We start from the raw sequence: 21,086 nt of genomic DNA, 5'->3' as shown, positions 1-21,086 counted from the left end.
TATCTAAACTTATCTGCATCCATTAATTTAGCTGTTTCCTGGTTCTATCAGGGCCGGCTCAGACTATAAGCAGACTGAGCAGCTGCTTGGGGCCCCGAGGCCAGCAGGGGGCCCCCAAGAGCTCATACATTTATATTGAAAATAATATAATATGTCAAGTTTTATTGGACACAGGGCTTGTGTGTTTACAGCAGCTTAAATATCCCTCTAAAACAACTACATTTGTTTTATACGTAACAAATAGTAGCAAAATATCTGTTGCTGCTACGTTTGTTTTTGAGTCGGGCAGAGGTGAGGGCAGCTCTGTGTTTACACTGCTGCAAGGACCCGACATAATGTAAATTTAAGCCACTGTCGCAACTGGAACACATTAAAATCAAACAGAAATGAAGAAAAAATGTCAAAAATTGTAAAAATCTTGGGTCCCCCTTATATATTTGTGTACTGTTCTTGTGACTATAGTAGTACTTTCGTAGTTTGGTAGTACTATAGTAGTTTTCCATCTGTTTTCCGGTCATAAAAACACAAATACAGTTGGTCAAAGTGATGAAAGCAGAGTCAGAATGTTGTCAAATGTGAATCATCGATACCTGTTGGGGGCCCAAATCCAGCTTTGGGCCCCCTGAAAGCTGGGACCGGCCCTGTTCTATCCTGCGTTTTAGAGTAGTAATAATAATAATAATATGACTTGATTGAGCGTCAGTACCAAATACTAGCCCGACGTCTGACAGTGTAAAAACAATACCCCGCTGGTCTCCATCCGCACTGCTATATTTAAAAATCATTTACTTCTGATTCCGTCTGCGGGGGCATGATAAACCCGTGACGCCAGGTAATATGACTCATCTCCTCTCATTAGATCAAAATAACATCGAGCTTTATGTCTCCCAAACGCCGAGGAGTTGAACGCGAGGTGAATTTTGAAGATTTCCGACGTCCCGGTTCCTTGTCTTCTCCAGATAACATCACGGGCTCAAAACTCCGTCCCGTTTAATCACACACTCTCCTTGTGTAGAGCTTCCAGGGAAGAGGATAGAGGAGGAGTGATGGGAATACTAAACACACAGCGCGCTAGCTCATGATCGCGCTTTGACCTTAAAAGCTATCTGGAATCTGGTTCAAAACACTGATTTTCCGGACAGAATAAGAGAAAATTGGTTCACGTTTTAGACTTTGATGATGTAATCTCAGGTGGTGGGCTGGGGCCTGTGTCGTTCTATGGAAGGGGTTGTGTTTTTTTGGAAGAACGCTGTATGAATCTCATGGGTTAAAGTCCCGTCAGCTGGCAACAATCACATTCTGACGCAAAAATAGTTTCGCTTTTGTTTGTTTATACTGACAGAAGACCCTGAACTTTGTGCCAGTTTTGTTTCTTGTGGATTTAAACAGTTATTACACAGATATTAACTATAAATGAGGTCAAAACATCTGTAATCTGACACTTACACAGCAAATTCCACCTGATTCTGACCTGCCTCCAGCTCCATTTAAATTATAACGATTCAGATTCAGATTGTTGTGATGTAATGTGAATCCGAGTTATATTTGGGTACACGGTATACGTCTGTGTGGGTACAAAGTATACATATATGTGGGTACACTGTGTAGTATATGTGGGTACGCTTTTTTCCGTCCTGTGGTTTCCAAAAACAAATCAGTTCCACAACGATTAAAAAAGCCTTTTCACAAACATTACATAATTATTTGTTTAACTCTTTTAAGTTGAGACATTTGAAGTGCCCTGTGGTGTGACCTCTCCTGCCCCCTGCTGGACACGTTTGCCATGTTAAAAAAAAATGCTAAAAAATTCAAATAAACGCCTTAAAGTGTCTGTAGTACTAACTTAATAATTATGTGACTGTCCCATATTATTAGTATTTTTTTTAACAATTAGAATGGGATTTTTAATCAGGAAATACAACTGTCACATCAAACTGACACAGAAAAGTTTGATTTTTACAACAATTTTATGATCCTAATTTATTTTGACTTGTACCTTAAACCCTTCACTCCAGAGCGCCCCCTGGTGTCTACATGTCAGATGAGCTCCTTCTGGTTTTTGTGTCCTTTTAAATATGTGATCTTTCATGTGACATGACAGGACGGCCTTTGGATTACAACATGTTTATATCTGTTTATATCATTTTATAGATTTAAAGTAGAGATAAAGGTGTGATTTTATGAAATAATCTAAACAGACTTCTCTTTATTCCAGCAGCTTTATGAACTGTCTCTGAAAATGCTCTAGTCTGAGTCTCTTGTGTTAAAGAAAAGTCTTACAGTCACACGGCAGGACGCCCTTTGGATTACACCATTAAACTGTTATGTCTTTTACAGATTTAAAGAGGTAGTTCTATTAAATAAATAAACATGCTTCCCACCACCATGTTATGCCAACAGCTTTATGAACTGTCTCTGGCACAAGACACTCACTCTAGAGTTTATTTGGTTTTATTTTATTTTATTATTATTTTTTATTATTTAATTTAATGTAATTTATTTTTTTAAATTTTTGTAGTTTTATTTTTTTTATATATTTTTTCTATTTTTTATATATTTTTATTTTTTTTTCATTTATTTATTTATTTATTTTTTATATATAAAAGTTAGACTCACACCACAGGACATTTGAGTATTTTTAATTAAAATACAAAGAAATGAAACACGACTTAATTCTCAAACATTGTGTCATTTATAAAACACATAGATCTGTGCACTGCTCAGGAAAAACATTATTTAATAAAAAGTCATTTAAAGTGACAACGCCTGAAATAAACGCCACATCAAGTCTCCATTTACAAACCTCCTTATTTCTGACTCTTGAGTTGTGTTAATATAAAAAGTGCAAAAAGTCCCCGTATGTGGCTCGTGTCCCCGCAGAGGCACGTGCAGCAGCAGTGACGTACCGCGCGCCCCAGGCCTCGTGCACAGCGTCAGCTCTGAGTCTGTGGAGCCCGCGGGAACAGCGCTCTGCTGCAGCAACACTGACACCTGCTGGACAGGCGCGGAACTGCAGCGCACTCAGGTCTAATATGAGGAGGGAGCAGACAGGGGGAGATTCAAGTTATCATGGCCAAAATGACTGCGATTAACAATTATATCACGATAATTGTTCAAGTTGTTCTGGATATGAATAATTATAACTTTAATATTATGAATGAGCTCCATGTTTAAAAAGCTGCTATAGTATTTTTGAATAGGAAACTTAAACAAAGCATTTAATTTATGTCTTAATGGAAGATAGGGGTGGGATTTAATAAGTTTTCTTCTTCCCACTACTTTTTGAGCTCATATGGGAAAAAATTTGTGAAATGTGCTTTAATTGCACCTGATATATGTGCTCAAAATCAAAAAATTTAAAAAATAAAATTTAAAAAAAGGAAAAATTGTACTTTGTCATCAGTGAAAACAACTACAATTTAATATTAAAAATTATTATAAAATTTGATCACAGTTGAGAGTAATATTTAATTTACAAGTGCCTTGATTTACAAGTGGTTAAAGGCTGATTCCTGGACGATTGGCACAACCTGGTAAACTCAGTCTTTGGAATCATAGAACAGATTACAATGAACAACAGACAAATTTGACAAGAGAAATGGAAATCTTATATTCTGTGTAGAAGACCAAAATACATTTGATCCTGTGACCGTTCATTTTGTGTGACTCAAAATGTACACCCACTGTTTGCTTATTGTTTGAATGTTGTGTTTATGATTTTAAGTAAAATTCTTTAAGAAGTAAAATTTAAAAAGTAAAATTTAAAAAAAGAAAACAACTACAATTTAGCAGAGAATATTATGGATGAGCAGGGCAGTCGACTGAAATTTGGGGCTCGGGGCAATAAGCCTCACATGGGCCCCTCTCTTATTCAAATTAATAGGAAGAGGGTCCAATTCTGGTTGTTTTTTCTGCACATTCAGGTGATGTAATGGTGATTATCTTTGTTGGTGATTATCATGATATATAAAATGTCCCACAAACGATTATTGTCGACCCTTTTTATCATGATAAACGATCTTATTGTTTATTGTCCCATCCCTAGAGGTGAGTAGTGTCTGTTAAGGTTCTTATTCTCCTACCGCTGTCATTTCTTCATTGTATTACAAATAAAAATGAAAATGCAATAACATGTCTCCTAATTGCTTCTATAAATGGTGTATGAATAAATATGTATAAATACTCACTTAGACAAAAATGTCAAATATTTGTTAAATATAGTAAACATGACAGGTAGGTGAATGCTGCTGTTGTGTGCTTGGGCAAGACACTTAACCCACCTCATCCTCAGTGTCTGCGTACACTGGTGTATGAATGTGTGTGTGAATGGGTGAGTGGTTCCTTGATGCAAAGCGCTTTGAGTGTCTTGAAGGTGGAAAATATATATATAAAAAAAATAAAATAGCCCTCACCTTCCACCATGTAGTTATTTTATTTATTTATTTATTTATTTATTTATTTATTTATTTATTTATTTATTTATTTATTTATTTATTTATTTATTTATTTATTTATTTATTTATTTATTTAGTCTTTACTGTGGCTGTCACACATTTTTTTAATTTATTTATTATTAATATTCATTTATTTATTTTTTATTTTGTTTTGTTGTTTGTATAGTCTTTACCCTGGCTGTCATAAAAACTCTGTAAAGTCCCTGTCTGTGTGACTTCTATACCCTCCTCCTCACAGGACGCACAGCAGCTTGTGTGTAATGATCCGTGTGCCATTAGCGCGCTCTGTCCAGCAGGGGGTGGTGATCACTGTATTGGATCCGTGTACAACTGTCACAACAACCACGAGCAGGAGAGCGCGTGCGGACTGAGCATGCGCAGTACGGAGCCTCCTCTGCTCTGTTTACATGGGAATGGTGAGCAAAGAGCTAACTAATATGCGATTTTAGCTTTATTTTCACTTTATTTGATCAGTTCTCATGAAAAATTGTGTAGTTTTTTTGCTAGTCTTATCATTTTAACACCGTGTATGTGCTAAAACAAATAATTAAAGCAGTAAGCAGCATTTAAGTCTAGTTAAAGGGACAATATTACACAAAATTGACTCTTGTGAGCTTTAAGTCGTGTTATAATGTTGTTATCTCCTCAAAAACAGTCCTGGAGTTGTGTTTTCTTTCATTGACACATGTTTTGTTTGAGTAACACTTCAGTATTCATCTGTCTACATCTCCAAAGCTCAAAATGCTTTGTTCCTCCTTGTGATGTCATGTAGAGTTTTCTGTTTTGGAAGAACTCAGCCTAAATATGCAGGTTTTCTGTGTTAAACTTGTGCAAATGACACAAAACGCAACTCCAGGTCTGTTTGTGATGAGGAAAGATCAGAAAATAGCTAAATATGGGCTTTTAAACATTATTTGCAGTCAGTTAAGTAGCAAAATCAGTCATTTTCAGCACATATCAGACTAAACTTGAACTAAACAAGGACTAACAAGTGTAGGACTTAACATGTTTGAACAACCGGGTCATTAACCAGTTAGAAACTAATGACCAAACTCGCAAATCAGGACTAAAACAGAATTAAAGAAGCTCTATGTAACATTTCTGGTGAAGAGTCTTATCACCTGCTTGTCTCCATGGAGATGTTATACTTTTGTTTAGACTCTAGATTGTTCCACCTCTGGCATTAAACGTCTCTATCTCCATGGAGACTAGCAGGCGACGCCACCAGGTTAGCTACAGGTCAGATCTGCGCAGAAGCTAGCCCGCTCACTGTAAGAATGCATGTTTTTGAAGGTATTTTTGAGCAATAAAAGTACATTAAATTAACTGTGGAACATCCCAGACAAACAAATTACCATGGATACAAGCAGACATAAGAAAAGTTACATACTTCACCCTTAAAGTCAGACTTTAACATTACCAAACCTGTTCTAAACCAGGTCTAACTAAACACACTTTGATATTCACCTTTTTCTTGAAGTTTTCTTGGGCACCACCATCGTCATTTGGATTTTATTATTTTGTATGGAGCGGCTGATCTTGACAGCAAATAAGTTTTACAGAGGCTTTTTAAACTTTCCTAGAGAATTGACTTCTTGTTGCACATAAACATTGAACATTTGACACAAACCAGTCCACTTTATATAATATTTTAGAGCCAAAACTTTTCTCAACTTCTCCATTGAAAGGAACGGGATTTCCACTTAACCATGGAGCGGAATAAGAGCAATAACGCATTTTTTATTACCCTCTCCTCCCCTGCTGTTCTCCAGGTGCTTGTTCCTAATGGAGGCCGTCCCAGGAGAGCATGAGGAGGTGTCAGCAGAGGGCGCCATGCTGTGGACCCTCCAGGAGGCCGTGGAGAGGCAGACGCTGCAGATCGGGGCGTCTGCGTGTGGGGCCACAGCTGTAGTGGACGTGCTCAAAGCTCTGGGGATAGAAGTGTCCCCAGAGCAGGTGGAACGCTGTGTGCAGACCAAACTGAGGAGGACCGAGGCTCCACTGCCGGATTATCTACTGTCGAGGAGTGAAGCAGGTACAGCCAGTGCAGCACACAGAGGGGCAACAGTAGCTAAGTTGGTTCATTGGTTCGAATCCCACTCTCAACATTAACATCATTGGTTGCGTTTTTGGCACTTGACACTGGGACAATATTGAAATTTGGTGTCACAATTATCAAGGCCAAAATAATTACGATTAACAATTATGTCATGATAATTATTGTTGCTGACAGTTTAAAAATGCCATAAATATGAATAATTACAATTTTATTATTTTGAATAGGTTCCGTATTTAAACAAAAGTTAAAGTGAAAACAACATTGATCTACAGGCGATTATCAGGGAGAAGTAGTTTTTTTCTGTACATTCTGGTGACACAATGGTGCTTATCTCTGTTGGCGATTATCACGATTATATAAAAAGTGCCACGAACGATTATTGTCAACCTTTTTATTACGATAAACGATATTATTGTTTGTTGTCCCATCCCTACACATCACCCACTTTGCCCCCAGTGTCTGTGCACACTGGTGTATGAATGTGCTGTATAAAAATGTGTTTTCCAGTTAATAATAGACTTTTTAAACATTTTATACACTGTAAGGTTCTGTTGTACTATTAAAGAGGGAGTATTATGGTATTTTCTGGAGCTTTCTACCATGTTATAATGTTGTTCCCTCATCAAAAACATGCCTGAAGTTTTAGATGTCTTCCATGCTTGAGTAATTTAGTGATCTCACCTGGGCCCTACGGTTAGCTGTAAGATTCTGTCCAAGTCTCCGCCCACAAGCCTACATATGTTCTCGATAAATATACAAAAAAAATGATGCAAAACTGTACACTACAACTTCACAAACCTGACGTGATGTGCAGTAGTTTCATTAGCGGGATGCACGCTGATTGTGTTGTGATAGCGCTCTGAAGGAGGGGGTGACTTAGCGCAGGGAGCAAAGTGAGAGGAGAGTCAGAGCGTCCAAAATGAAACTTATAACATGTTAATATGTGGTTTTGGGGGAATGTAGCACTTTTGAAACAATAAAAGGAAACGTGGTGATGTAAATATGTTGTGTTAGCAGTTAATGTCCCATAGAAGTAAAATAGCCCCTCTGTAACTCAGACTTTTATCTTGTTTATTGGTGAACCATCAAAACTGTTACATCACTCTATAAAAATAATTGAAAATGAAACATAACTCTGGTATTTTCAACTGAATCTCTTAAAACGCGTCAAGAACTTTGTCGTAAACTCATAAAGATCAGTGTTTGCTCTGATTCAGTTCAGGTTAAATGGTTTTGTCACTGAGAATTCCTCTGACACTGTTCATTTGATTTTTTTATAAGTTAGATTGTACTTACCGCCAATACTAAATAGACCTCTGCCAAGGCATTAGACCTATCTCGCATTTTCAGAACAGCAGGGAGATACACTCTGAGGCATGAGGCAGAGAGCTGCACGTTGGGGAAATGGTTAGGGATGTAGTTCATGTTTGTAATGTTTTGTTTTTGCAGATAATAATACTTTTATATTTAATCCAGGTAAGATATGATTATGCTCTTATAGTGCCATAACTTGGGTGAGGTGGGTTAAGTGTCTTGCCCAAGGACACAACAACAGCATTCATCTGTTGGAGCTGGAATCAAACCAGTGTCAAAACGTTCGTATTTACAAAGACGCTCCCTAATGCACCTATGTCTACGTCTATGTCGACTACATGCGTTTTGCACATAAGGAGTAGCAAGACTGGGCTTAGACCTGTCACGATAATCACTACATTGACTTATCGTTCAGTAAATGAAAGTTGGAACTATATTTTTTGGGGTCAGTGTTTATTGTGCGTACATGTTCTTTGCACTACAGGGAAATTTGTGGTTATTTTTTGTCTATATGAGAAGATTAAACTGTAAAAGTTTGAATTAATAGCTTCTATGACTAGTTACAGATGCAAACAAAGTACTAAAGTGTTTCATTCTGCCGTTTATTTACTGCAGCTCATGATTTTCTAACAATATTATAGATTTAGAATAATTTTTATGGTGTAAATCTTGGTTTTTTTTGTCAGTGGCATCGATTAGTTTCAATATTATCGTTTATCGTCTATATTTAATTCAGCGATACATCAAACTGCAAAATATGTTACCATGACATGACTAATTGAGCCTTTTTTCCTAATTTGATAAGATTTTGGATCATTTGGGTCTCTCTTTTAGCCCTGTCCAAAAGCATTAAAAGTGATGCTTATGCTTTCATATAATTACAGAAAAAAAAATGAAGATATAAATAAATCACACAAATCTTGAGTGAATAGATGAATAAGAAGAGCATCACACAATAAATAATACAAATATTATAAATTATAAATAAAATATGAATGATAATAAGAATAATGAAACAAACAAAAAAAATGAATGTATAAAAAAAAGAGGGGGCTGGAGTTTGGCTTAGACAGTTTCAAAAAAGTCAATAAATGGTTGCCACTTTCTTTAAAATTTGTTTGTAATATCCTTCTTAGAATATCTAATCTCCACTTTCAAAAAACTACATAACCTCACCAATCCAATAACTGCTGGATGGGGAATTTTTTTGATTTGACAGATATATTTTTTTAGTGAATTAGCAGAAAATCAAAACTCTTAAACGTACTTATGTCACGTGACCAAATCATGTGACCAATCAGAACCATTATCTGTTTATTATGTTATATCATTTATCGTGATAAAAAGAGGACCCAATAATCATTTGTGGGACATTTTAAATAATCATAATGGTCGCCAACAAAGATAATCATCATTAAATCACCAGAGTGTGCAGAAAAAAGCTACTTAACCACAAGGGGTCGACAAGGGGCCCGAGGGTCTTGTAAAGCTTCTCCAAATTTCTGCTGACAGCCCTGCTAATCCATAATTTTCTCCTCTAGATCGTTGTTGTTTTCACTCATAACAAAGTACAAAACTATAGATCCTCTCAGGCTTTAACTCAATGAAAACCCACCTCTTCTCCCTGGTATTTAACACTTGCTACACAGGATATCTCTATGTGTCATGTTATCTGTATGTTTTTTCCAGCTGAAGTTGTTTTAAATGTGCTATATAAATAAAATTGAACAAATATAACAGTTATTTTAATATGGAAACTGTCAGCAACTTCAATAATTATCATGATATTATCGTTAATCGCAGTTATTTTTGGCCAAATTTCAGTATCGTCCCATAGTTGCAGTAGGAAACGTGCAACACATCATCAAAACTCTCACCAGTGCAAACAGAATGGTAACAGAAACACGCAGATAATAGGTAACAGGTAATTCATGACGGATAAAATACAAAAAATGCACTCCACAAATGTATTTCCTGTTCAGTTCAAACTTGTTCTCGTTTGAATCCACAGAGTCAAGAGCGCCCTCGTTCTCGCACTTGGATGACAGCCTGAACTAACTGTCTGCGAAGTCGATATAAAAATGGTGTAACCGAGCTGAAAAAGTCAATTATGGCGTCTCCTTTGAGAGGCATAAAACTCTTTGTCTAATTCGAGTGGGTTCTTTGTGGGTTTGCGTGCGCGTGGCGGAGCAGTCAGCTGTCACGCGGCGAGCGGAGGCAGATTCGGGCAGGTTTTATAGCTCCGCACGAGACGCTCTCCCATCTCATTCGCCCTAGGAGTTATAGTCTATCTCCTTTAACCGCCATGTTAAAGGTATCGGCACTTACGGGAGCTGTGTGCGTTAATATTTTATCAGCTCGAATGTCGTTGAGTAGATTTGAGAGAAGAGGAAGTGTAGTATTATAGGGATACCACTAGAGAATACTACAGGACTGGTAATTCCGGGTCTGAAATCTGAAATCCTGGAGCGTAAAAGTTTTTAGATGTGATAATTGAAGATAGGATAAAGTTTTAAATCCCGCACAAATTCCAAAACTTGTCTTGCGATGACTTTATTTTCTGTTTTCAAGCTTTTATTCTTTTTTGGAAGGAGACTGACTGGCCACGAACATTTGCACAATCTTAGTCCGTAAACAAAAGACAGACAACGTGATAAATGGTAAAAGGTCATATTTTTATACAGCAGTTTCAAAGTCACTCAAAGCGCTTTACATCAAGGAAAGACTCACACATTAACACACACAGACACTGGTCAAAATCGTGTGATCAAGGACAGTACACCAATGTATAACTTTGATTTTAGAAAAGTAACTAAATTCTGAATAACACGAAATGAAACATGTCTGTGTTATATCTGTCTGAAGGGAGGAGCTAACAACACTGAAACACCTCGTGTAGCTCAACAGACCCAGCCTCATACAGAAACTGTAAACCAGGGGTGTTAAACTCATTGTCACCGAGGGCCACATCAACAAAATGGTTGCTTTCAAAGGGCCAGACATTACTGTAAGATAAATCATTACGTTTTTATCTTCTTAAGCCTTTCTATATTTATTATTTATTCAAGTTACAAATGTTGTATATCGATTTGCATAGATATGAAAAAAATGGCTGTTTAACTGTGTATCTAATGATAAACTGACATTTTAAGACAGTCATACCTTTTAATTTACTTTGTCGCGGGCCACATAAAATGACGTGGCGGGCCGCATTTGGCCCACGGGCCTTGAGTTTGACACATGTGCTGTAAAAAATAGCTGTTTCCAGTTTCAGTGTCGTTAGCTCCTCCCTTCAGACAGATATAAGAGAGTGTCCAGCAGTAATCTGACCAGAAATGAGCAGCTAAACATCTTCATTTTATTCCTTTTTTGTCCAGTTGACAGATTTAACTTCTGGTTTTTACTTCCAAATGAAAGAGTGACTGTACCGGAATACAGTTAGTCAAAATGTGTATAATAATAATAATAATAATAATAATAATAATAATAATAATAATAATAATGCATCAGATTTATATAGCATACTATATTATTATATTTAAAAAAATATATTTTGCTTTTATAATGAAGCACTTTATGGGGCTAAATTATTCCCTGATTGTGGGAAAGATGGACTAATGTGGGCAGAGTTGTGTTTTAGTTTTAGTTTTTCCTCCAGTGATGCAGAAAAGAGGGAGCCACTGTCTGTGTGGATGCTTTTGTATGAGAGCTGACCAATTATATAATTTAATATGATTTTTTTTGTGCATCGTTCATTCACTCCACAGTCGACTTGACAGAAGCGAGGCTGCACATCTCTGCCATCGGCTCCTCCCACCGCCCCCAGCACGCACACAACACATTCATACTATTACATTTTAAATACTTATTCTTGGTACATGTATTCAGTTACTTCCCAACACTGTCTACAATAACACTAAACTCTCTAAAACCAACAAAAAGCGTGTGTCCTGTAGGTCTCAGCTATTACACATGATAAATCCATAAGTGTGCAGACATTTTGTGCTCCATTTATGATTTTTGTTAAACATTCTGAAAGGTTTTATGACTTTCACCGAATCCTTTTGCAATTTCTAAAAATATTTTCCAGCGATGAACAAGACCAGCTTCATGTTTGGTCTGTGCTTTGTGCCTAGAGACTGTAACCTCAGTTTTACCTCTGTGTTTTATCTTTCCCCAAAACATGTCAGATCATTAGCTCTTGCTGCGCGATTCTAATCAGGAAAAAGCTCTGAAAAAAAACATGTTTTCCTCACGTGACGATACAGATATTAATAACTGATTTGTGTGTGTTCAGCTAAAGTTAGTGATAATTTCTTTTTCATATTTTTATCACATGCTTCACACGTTTTGTTGTTTATTCCAAGCAAACATCACAAACACCTCATTTGTCCCTGTATGAGGTGTTCGTGCTAACTATTTTTCCCTTTATAATGTCGTTGTCGATGTGTTTTGTTTCATTCACACATGTTTATCACACAAAACCTGCACATTTAGACTGCACTCTTCTCTGTTCCACCTTGTGATGTCATCATGTGGTGATACAGGAAGTGTTTTGAAACTCCGCACACCTTCGCTAGAATCATTTGGATCATTTCAGCGGTGGAGTTGCCAATTTCTACTAAACAAAAGGTAAAATGTAGATGTTAAATTGAAAACTACCACTTCACGACATCACAAGTTGGAACGGAACATTTTGTGCTTTGGAGATGAAGACTTAAACATGTGTGAAGGAAACAAAACACAACTCCAGGTTTGTTTTCGATGAGGAAACAACGTTCTAACATGTCTTCAAGCTAAAGTTGTGTACGTGAAGTTAGCGGTAATCTCTTTTTTTTTATATTTTTATCACATGTTTAACACTTTTTTTCTGTTTTCATGCCAAGCAAACTTCACAAACACGTCATTTTCACATAAACCGCTCGCGCTAACTACCCTTTCCACCTTTATTAAGCTAATTATTAATTCGTGCTAATATTAATCTTTGGAAACAACACACGCTGCACTTCTCACATTAGCAGCTTGAGCTATGTTGTGTGAGGATAATGGGGCGCTGTCATAAGGAGAAGTAAAAATAAACAGGGAAACGGCATGAATAATAATGAACGCTTAAGGCTGGAAATCTCCGCTTGTTTATTTGTGTGTAATTACGGCGGCGGCGTCACCAAAGGCGGGCGTTTGTGTCGTCAAGGTGACATCTCTTTTAATTAGAGCGATGTAATTCAGATCATGGACAGCCTTACTAATGATGATAAACAAGATATATCCGCTGACGAGTAAGTAATGACACGGCTGTTTTAAAAAGCTGCGTTTACGTTTCATTAATGCATTTTGCTTACAGTATATAATTAGAATGTGGTAAATAGAGCCAGTGATGAAAATATAATGAGGCTGCGTTTGAAAAGTAGGGAGAGCTCTTTGATTTAGGGTGACCAGACCGGACCAGACCAGACCGGACGTCCCCATGGACCTTGGACAGGCCCAGTTTTGAGCCCTGTGTCGTCTGTTCAAGCAGATTTATACAAAACCTTTGATTTGTCCCAGTTTTATAGACATTTTTTCAAGAAATGTCCCAGGTGTCACCATTTCTGACCAGTCTGATCTAAACCAGGTCTTGACCAGGTCTTGACCAGGACTAAACCAGGACTAAACCAGGACTAAACCAGGACTAAACCAGGACTAAACCAGGACTAAACCAGGAGTAAACCAGGAGTGAATCAGGACAAAACCAGATCTAAACCAGGATGAAACCAGATCAAAATGAGGTCAAAACCTGATTTAAACCATCTCTAAACCAGGTCTACACCAGTCGTAAGCCACGTTGAAATCAGGTTGAAACCAGGTCGAAATAAGGTTAAAACCTGATCTAAACCAGATCTAAACTAGGTCTACACTAGGACTAAACCAGGTCTAAACCAGGTCTAAACTGGGTCTAAACCAGGACTAAACCAGGTCTAAACCAGGACTAAACCAAGTCTAAACTGGGACTAAACCAGGACTAAACCAGGACTAAACCAGGACTAAACCAGGTCTAAACCAGGTCTAAACCAGGTCTAAACCAGGTCTAAACCAGGTCTAAACCAGGTCTAAACCAGGTCTAAACCAGGTCTAAACCAGGTCTAAACCAGGTCTAAACCAGGTCTAAACCAGGTCTAAACCAGGTTGAAACCAGGTCATTTATGTCGAGAGTGGGATTCTAACCTTAGGCTCAGTGGACAAACAGGCCAAGTGAGCAAATGTCACCGAGCTCCTTTCACACACACAGACTGTCAATGCTAAAATGTCAAAATTGATTTTGATACTAAGGAATGTTGTGGAACTTATTTGTAAAATAATATCAAAACATACGAGAAGACTGTCTGTGTCGGTTTATTAAGTTTGAACCAGTAAACAAACGGTCCCAGTACAGACAGAGTTTCTGCTGCAGTGGGGCCAGAGCGATGGAGTCACACACTTAAATAGTCTGAGGTCCAGCCCTTCCTCAGGAACAATTTGCATTTAGGTCAGTCTGGCTGGACATTTGGTCATCTTAGCTCAGAGAGATAACACTTTTACAAACAACACACATGTGAAATAAAACAGCAGATATGTAAATGGAAAACACAAAGTTCCTAATAGCCCCCTGTGAGACTAAATGATGGAACGATTCACGAAAGGCTCATTTTTTCCTGTGAATGTGAAATAAAGGTATGATTTTCGATACTTTGAATAATCCTAACGCCGACAAAAAAAAATATTCTGAACGCCTACTTTTGTTGTGCCTCTGAGCAAGACACTTCACCCCTTGTTTAAAATAATGTCGGCGTTCTTCCTTCGTAGGTGCCACACATGCACAGCTGATCTCCGGCGCAGAGGAGGCCAGCGCGGGTCACGTGATCGGCCGCTTCTTCCACCTCCACCCTCCTCGCCGCGCGCCCCTGGTCAGATGGCTCGCCCACTGGGTCCGGAGAGGAGCCGTTCCCGTGGCAACCATGAACATGCAGAGGGCGGTGCCGAAGGGGGAGGAGGTACCCGACGCCTGGCACCATCAGCTCATATTCGGAGTCATGAGGAATGCAGTTTTCATGACCAACCCTCTGGATGTCGGCAAGTCCAGACACATACGGTTTTTACACAGTGACAGATGTAAAGTCACTGAACTGGGTCATTTAGTTGAGACGTAGATTCTTCATATTAACTGGTTCTTATATATATTATTTCTTTAAAGATCCTATATTACAAAAAATGACTCTTGTGAGATTTAAGACATGTTATAATGTTGTTACCTTCTCAAAAATAGACCTGTTTAAACCAGGTCGAAACCAGGACTAAACTAGGACTAAACTCATACTAAACCAGGTCGAAACCAGGACTAAACTAGGACTAAACTCAGACTAAACCAGGTTGAAACCAGGTTGAAACCAGGTCAAAACTAGGACTAAACCAGGACTAAACCAGGTCTAAACCAGTTCTAATCCATGTGTAATCCAGGTCTAATCCAGGACTAAACCAGGACTAAATCAAGTCAAAACTAGGACTAAACCAGGTCGAAACCAGGTCGAAACCAGGTCGAAACCAGGACTAAACCAGGACTAAACCAGGACTAAACCAGGTCGAAACCAGGTCGAAACCAGGTCGAAACCAGGTCGAAACCAGGACTAAACCAGGACTAAACCAGGACTAAACCAGCACTAAACCAGCACTAAACCAGGTCTAAACTCAGACTAAACCAGGTCGAGACCAGGACTAATCCAGCACTAAACCAGCACTAAACCAGGTCTAAACTCAGACTAAACCAGGTCGAGACCAGGACTAAACCAGGACTAAACCAGGACTAAACCAGGACTAAACCAGGATTTAACCAGGTCTAAACCAGGTCTAAACTCAGACGAAACCAAGTCAAAACTGAGTTTAAAAACACAGTGGAGCACTTCCTGTATTACCACACGATGACATCACAAGGTGGAGCAGAGTGTTTTCAGTTTGAGAGAAGAACTCAGCCTAAATATGCAGGGTTTGTGTGTTAAACGTGTGAATGAAACAAAACACAACTCCAGGTCTGTTTGTGATGAGTAAACAACATTAAAACATAGATCAGAAAACAGCATAATACGAGCCCTTTAAAAACTTTGGAACATTTTCAGTGTGATTTTTAGACTTAATAGTTGAATATAAAAGTTTCACTCATTTTGCAAACTGTGTGTTGTTGACGTATGACACCGGCTGCAGCTACATGCACAACAAAATCGGATTATTATTTAAATGATGTGCAAACAGCAAAATAACAGAGGCCATGATCGGAAATAAAACAGAGGATTTTGCTGTTTATGTGTCATTTTAATAATCTTTTTACACCAGAAATCTGAAAATAATCCCATTGTATGTGTGCATGTAACCACAGCCAATGTTTCCTCAAGTGAAACATGTCAGAGAACGGGGATATTTTAGTGATATCGAGCCAGTGCTTTTGTGTTAAATCCCTGGTCAACCTCCGCCATGGTCATAAGTGATTGACAGATGGATTTAACCACTTCTCCCTGGCATTTAATCACTTCTCCCTGGCATTTAATAGTAGCTAGACAGGATATCTTGCCGTTTTATTGTTCTTTTCCTATGTATTTCTGTATAGTTCTATATAAAAACGTGACTAGTTACCATTTATACCATTCATATTAGTTTTTTTAATAAATAAACTTGAATTAAATTGAGTCAAAACCCACGATTTTATAATTTTCGATGCATATAACCACCTTTATCACATCCCTTATTGTTTCTGTTACAGTGAGTGAATCAGAGGTCCGTGAGCGTCTCTGTAGCGAGTCGGTTCTGCTGATACGTAGAGAAGACGTCATACGGCGGCTAACTCCAGACTGCTCCTTATCAGCTCTGTCCGAAAACCAGTCCGACCCGCGCTGGGAGGCTCTGGATGTGGAGGGTATGTCACTACTTAGCACCTGTTTTATGCTAAATCATTATATTTTGTCTTTTAATTGTGGCTATTAGTGTTTATCACGATTCCGATACCACGATGATAATAAAAACACTCTTTTTTTTAAACAATAGAATGTGAATATGTGTCTTAAACTTGCTCTGAAACAGCTCAAGATCATTCTAAAGCTTCGGGAAAGGTTCATTTCATCTGTGAATGTGACTTTTCCAGTTTTAATATCGATTAGTATCTGATTTTTGATACTGCTGACACCCCTAACAGCTCTGTAATCCTAAATAAAACATATGTGGAGTTATAATTTCTTTTATTCTCCATATTTTTCCATACACCTTCACAAGACTGTGCTAAAACTGCCTGTACTTTAGCTTTGGTTCAGTTCCTTCACTCCGCAGTGCACCAGCCAATTATGAAACAAGTTTAGCTCAAGGCAGTATACATTTGTAGCTTCCCAGTCCAGTAGCTTCAAATTGAAAATGACTTCCGGGTGGCAGTCACAACGTCTCAATTTTATAAACACTGTCCAGATGAGCAGCTTTGAAACGTTTCCCACCTGTAAGTTGAGGATAAAGACATTTCAAGGGTTCACACACGTTTCAGACATGGAAAACGGGCTAATTAAGGCTAAATGTCCTGGAAAACGTATATATTTCCCTTCTCCACACTTTGCTTTGCTGTATTTTTGGATATCAAATTAATAAACACTTTTAATTCCACATATTAGAGCAGTTGGGTTTAAAAATACTCATCTAAAATCCATTAAAATGCAGGAAATTACAGCTATTTTGCTCAAAATTTCTTGGGGGAGGACCACCAAACCCCCCCATATCTTTTTTTTATCTTACCTGCTTGGCAAAACCTTGGTATCACATGAAATTGTCTCTTATTTTCCTGTGTTATAACTACAACACTAGACTCACAAGTTTCATCACATTTGGAGGATAAGTTCACATACGCTCAATTTGAGTTCTACCAGAAAATACGTTTGGTGATCTACATAACAAAATATAGCGTGTTTGCATTGGTGTATAATTAAAATGAAGATATAGACTTACCTTTATTATAAAAACTAAAAAAAGCTGTATAAAAACGGGGGGATCTGTTTGTAGACACTGATTACATAACCAAAAAACGTGGAAAAACCTGGAAAAGTCCTGGAAAATGATTTCAAGTAAAGTGCGAGAACCCTGATTTCCTATAATCCTCTACACACACTACTAAGATAAGACATACAAGGAGAGTTTAAAAGCCGGTATAATACAAATCAAACCTTTAGCTTATGTATTCAAACTACATACTCGATATAATCTGTTTGTCTGATTCCAGGTCAAGTGAAGCGGATGGCGGAGGAGCAGGGACCCGAGTTGAAGTCGCACATCACCATTCCGGCCGCGTATAAATCTGGGATCACGCTGTTCGCCCTGCGCCACTCTCCAACGGGACAAGAACTTCTCAACAGCCCCGAACTGCCTCTGTGTGAAGACTTTTAAAAGACCTCAAACGCCAAATGTGAAATTCAAGAACTTATTTATTCAGCAAAAACGGCAATATTGATAGAACTGTGGTGGTGTTTCTCTACGGCAGGGGTCTCAAACTCAAATTATCTGGAGGCCGCAGGAGGCAGAGTCTGGGTGAGGCTGAGTATTCTGGTATTCCACAATATAAGCTTTCTTAAAATTTTCTCAAACGTCCTCGCTGTTTTCACCTTACATGAGGAAATATGACAATTTTTGTGTATTTTATGGATATACATTGTTATTTGTTGAATCTTTTGTGACGGGAGAACGTGTGTTTGGGGTTTTCCGATTTGGCAAAACCTTCTACACACAACCTGGTATTGTCACACTAACATTACACTTTCATATTGTCCTGTGGGCCACAAAATATCATCTCGCGGGCCGCAATTTGCCCCTGGGCTGCGAGTTTGAGACTCCTGTTCTATGGTGTTTAAAGGTTCTATATTATTGTGAGCTTTAATCCGTGTTTTGATGCTGTTTCCTCCTCAAAAACAGACCTGGAGTTGTGTTTTGTTTCATTCACACAAGTTTGAGTAACATTTTATTATTAGTCTGTTCATCTCCAAAGCTCAAAATGCTCCGTTCCACCTTGTGATGTCATGAAGTAGTAGTTTTGAAGATAACAGATCGTTTTTAACTTTTGTTCAGCAGAGATTGGCAATTTCAGGGTTGAAATGATCCAAAATGATTCTCGTGAAGGTGTGTGGAGTTTAAAAACACAGCAGAGCACTTCCTGTATTACCACATGATGACATCACAAGGTGGAACAGAGTTGTTGACCTGGTTTATGGTTAATATCTCTGTAATTACTGGACCTATCCACATGAAACAAAAACACAAAGTTGAACATCTTCTCTGTCAGTTTATGTTTTCACAACAGCTTCAGAAAGTGGTGGTAAAATCCATAAGACTGATATGACAAGTTTGTGGATCAATTCCCAAACAAAAGGTTCAACATTTGTGGATCACGAGTCTGGATATTTCTTTCAAAAACAGTTTATCTTCTATTGAGTCACACTGGCCCCCGTCCGTCTGAAATTATAGACTGTAGAAGTAAACTCGACCTATTCTCACGTCAGATGCCAATATGTCAACAAATAAATAATTCAGCCAAAATAACCATCTTTATCCGAGCTGTTGTGGCCCCTGCGTCTCTGTCTGTCTAGATATATTCCCTGACAGTATTATCTACGAGGAGTGACAGGGGAATACCTGCGTGGCTCGTCTCATCATTCTCCATTATAACCAGTGCACACAGCTGTCTGCTTAACTCTCACACTGACTTTGAGAGTGTATTGATTTCTCTCTAAGGCGATAAGTGGCAGCTCCAGCTCATATTTCAGGACGGCTACATGAATCTCTTCTGGGAGAGGGGAGAGCCGATCCGGAGCTGTGCGGTTTTAAACATGAAAATGGGACTGTGGAGATACACGAGGACATGCCAGCGGATTGATCTAAGAGACAGATGTGTAATGTGTACTGCTCTTGTAAAACGCCCCACTCGGGCAGGAGAGCACTTTGAATAATCACCTGCTGTGGTGCAAATCAAAAGTGGTTTGCTTTGATGGAAACGTTTCAAACACGATTTGTCAAAGCGTGGTCTGATCTCAGAAGCTAAGCGAGGCTGGGTCTGGTTAGTACAGGATGCTGTCCAGGAGACTGCTGGGAAAATTAGGGGCCACAGTGGGGCGTCAGTGGTAAAAACGGTTGATGTGTCCTTAGGCAAGACGCTTCTATGAAAGTGATGTGTGTGTGAGCGTTGGTGGTGGTCAGAGGAGCGCAAATTGGCAGACTCCCGTTCGTCAGTCTGCCCCAGTGCTGATGAGTAATGCTCTGTGAAGTGTCTTTCAGGGTTTAAAAAAAGTATAATCTAAATCTAATGCATTATTATTACCCACATAAAACTTAGTGTGGTGTGTTGTTGGACATATAAACTGCCTGACCAAAAAAAAAAAGGTCACACACTCTAATATTTGGTTGTTCCGCCTTATCTTTGATCACGTCACACATTAGCATTGTTTGTAGCATTGTTTCGATTTCGCTTCTGCAATGTCACAAGATTTATTTCCATCCAGTGTTGCGTTAATTTTCCACCAAGATGTTGCATTGATGATGTTAGAGTCTGACGCTGCTCAAAGCTTCTCCAGCACATCCCAAAGATTCTCAATGGGGTTAAGGTCTGGACTCTGTGGGGGACAATCCATGTGTGAAAATGATGTCTCATGCTCCTGATCCACTCTGTCACAATTTGAGCCTGATGAATCCTGGCATTGTCATCTTGGAATATGCCCCGTGCCATCAGGGAAGAAAAATCCATTGGTGGAATAACCTGGTCATTCAGTATATTCAGGTGTCAGCTGACCTCATTCTGTTGCTGAACCTAGACTGGACCAACTGCAGGAGGAGAGGACCTATTTGCTTAGTTAAATCCCCCCACACACACACACAAACACACACACACCTTTACAGACATAGGGCCTATATGTTTATACTCATAAAACCACACGCACATTGAGGCTATTTGGAACTGGAAGAGATTTTTTATTTTTTTTATTTTTTAACATATGTTATACTCTGACAATCAATCTGACAATATTTACATAAATCTGTATATATGGTATGAAATGTAATTTGTACACTTTTTATGAATCAATCTAATAAAAAAGTGAAAATTCATTTATTTATTCATTTGTTTGTTCATTCATTTACTTATTTATTAATTCATTTATTTATTTATTTATTTAGTCATTTATTTATGTATTCATTCATTTATTTAATCATTTATTTATTTATTCATTTGTTTGTCTTCATTTATT

General features: G+C 38.2%; 1 protein-coding gene across 1 annotated transcript; it reads left to right on the top strand.

The window, feature by feature from the left end:
- Nucleotides 1-4,821: 4,821 nt before the first annotated feature.
- On the top strand, nt 4,822-20,945 carry LOC117384598 (uncharacterized). The gene is made up of 5 exons (XM_055228352.1): nt 4,822-4,870; nt 6,227-6,489; nt 14,647-14,917; nt 16,593-16,741; nt 18,080-20,945. The coding sequence occupies exons 2-5, from the start codon at nt 6,240-6,242 to the stop codon at nt 18,241-18,243; spliced, it is 834 nt and encodes a 277-aa protein (XP_055084327.1). The 5' UTR covers nt 4,822-4,870; nt 6,227-6,239; the 3' UTR covers nt 18,244-20,945.
- Nucleotides 20,946-21,086: the final 141 nt, after the last annotated feature.

The sequence above is a fragment of the Periophthalmus magnuspinnatus genome, chromosome 2 (assembly GCF_009829125.3).
Source record: "Periophthalmus magnuspinnatus isolate fPerMag1 chromosome 2, fPerMag1.2.pri, whole genome shotgun sequence".
In the NCBI taxonomy this organism is placed as follows: domain Eukaryota; kingdom Metazoa; phylum Chordata; class Actinopteri; order Gobiiformes; family Gobiidae; genus Periophthalmus; species Periophthalmus magnuspinnatus.
Note: the sequence above shows the minus strand (reverse complement) of the source record. Positions and strands in the feature narration are given on the sequence as shown.

What these genes read in the sequence shown, in the direction of transcription:
- LOC117384598 (XM_055228352.1), top strand. Translation starts at nt 6,240, where the DNA reads ATGGAGGCCGTCCCAGGAGAGCATGAGGAGGTGTCAGCAGAGGGCGCC. An exon ending in ACTGTCGAGGAGTGAAGCAG is followed by an intron (nt 6,490 to 14,646) that starts GTACAGCCAGTG and finishes CTTCCTTCGTAG; the next exon opens with GTGCCACACATGCACAGCTG. An exon ending in GGAGGCTCTGGATGTGGAGG is followed by an intron (nt 16,742 to 18,079) that starts GTATGTCACTAC and finishes GTCTGATTCCAG; the next exon opens with GTCAAGTGAAGCGGATGGCG.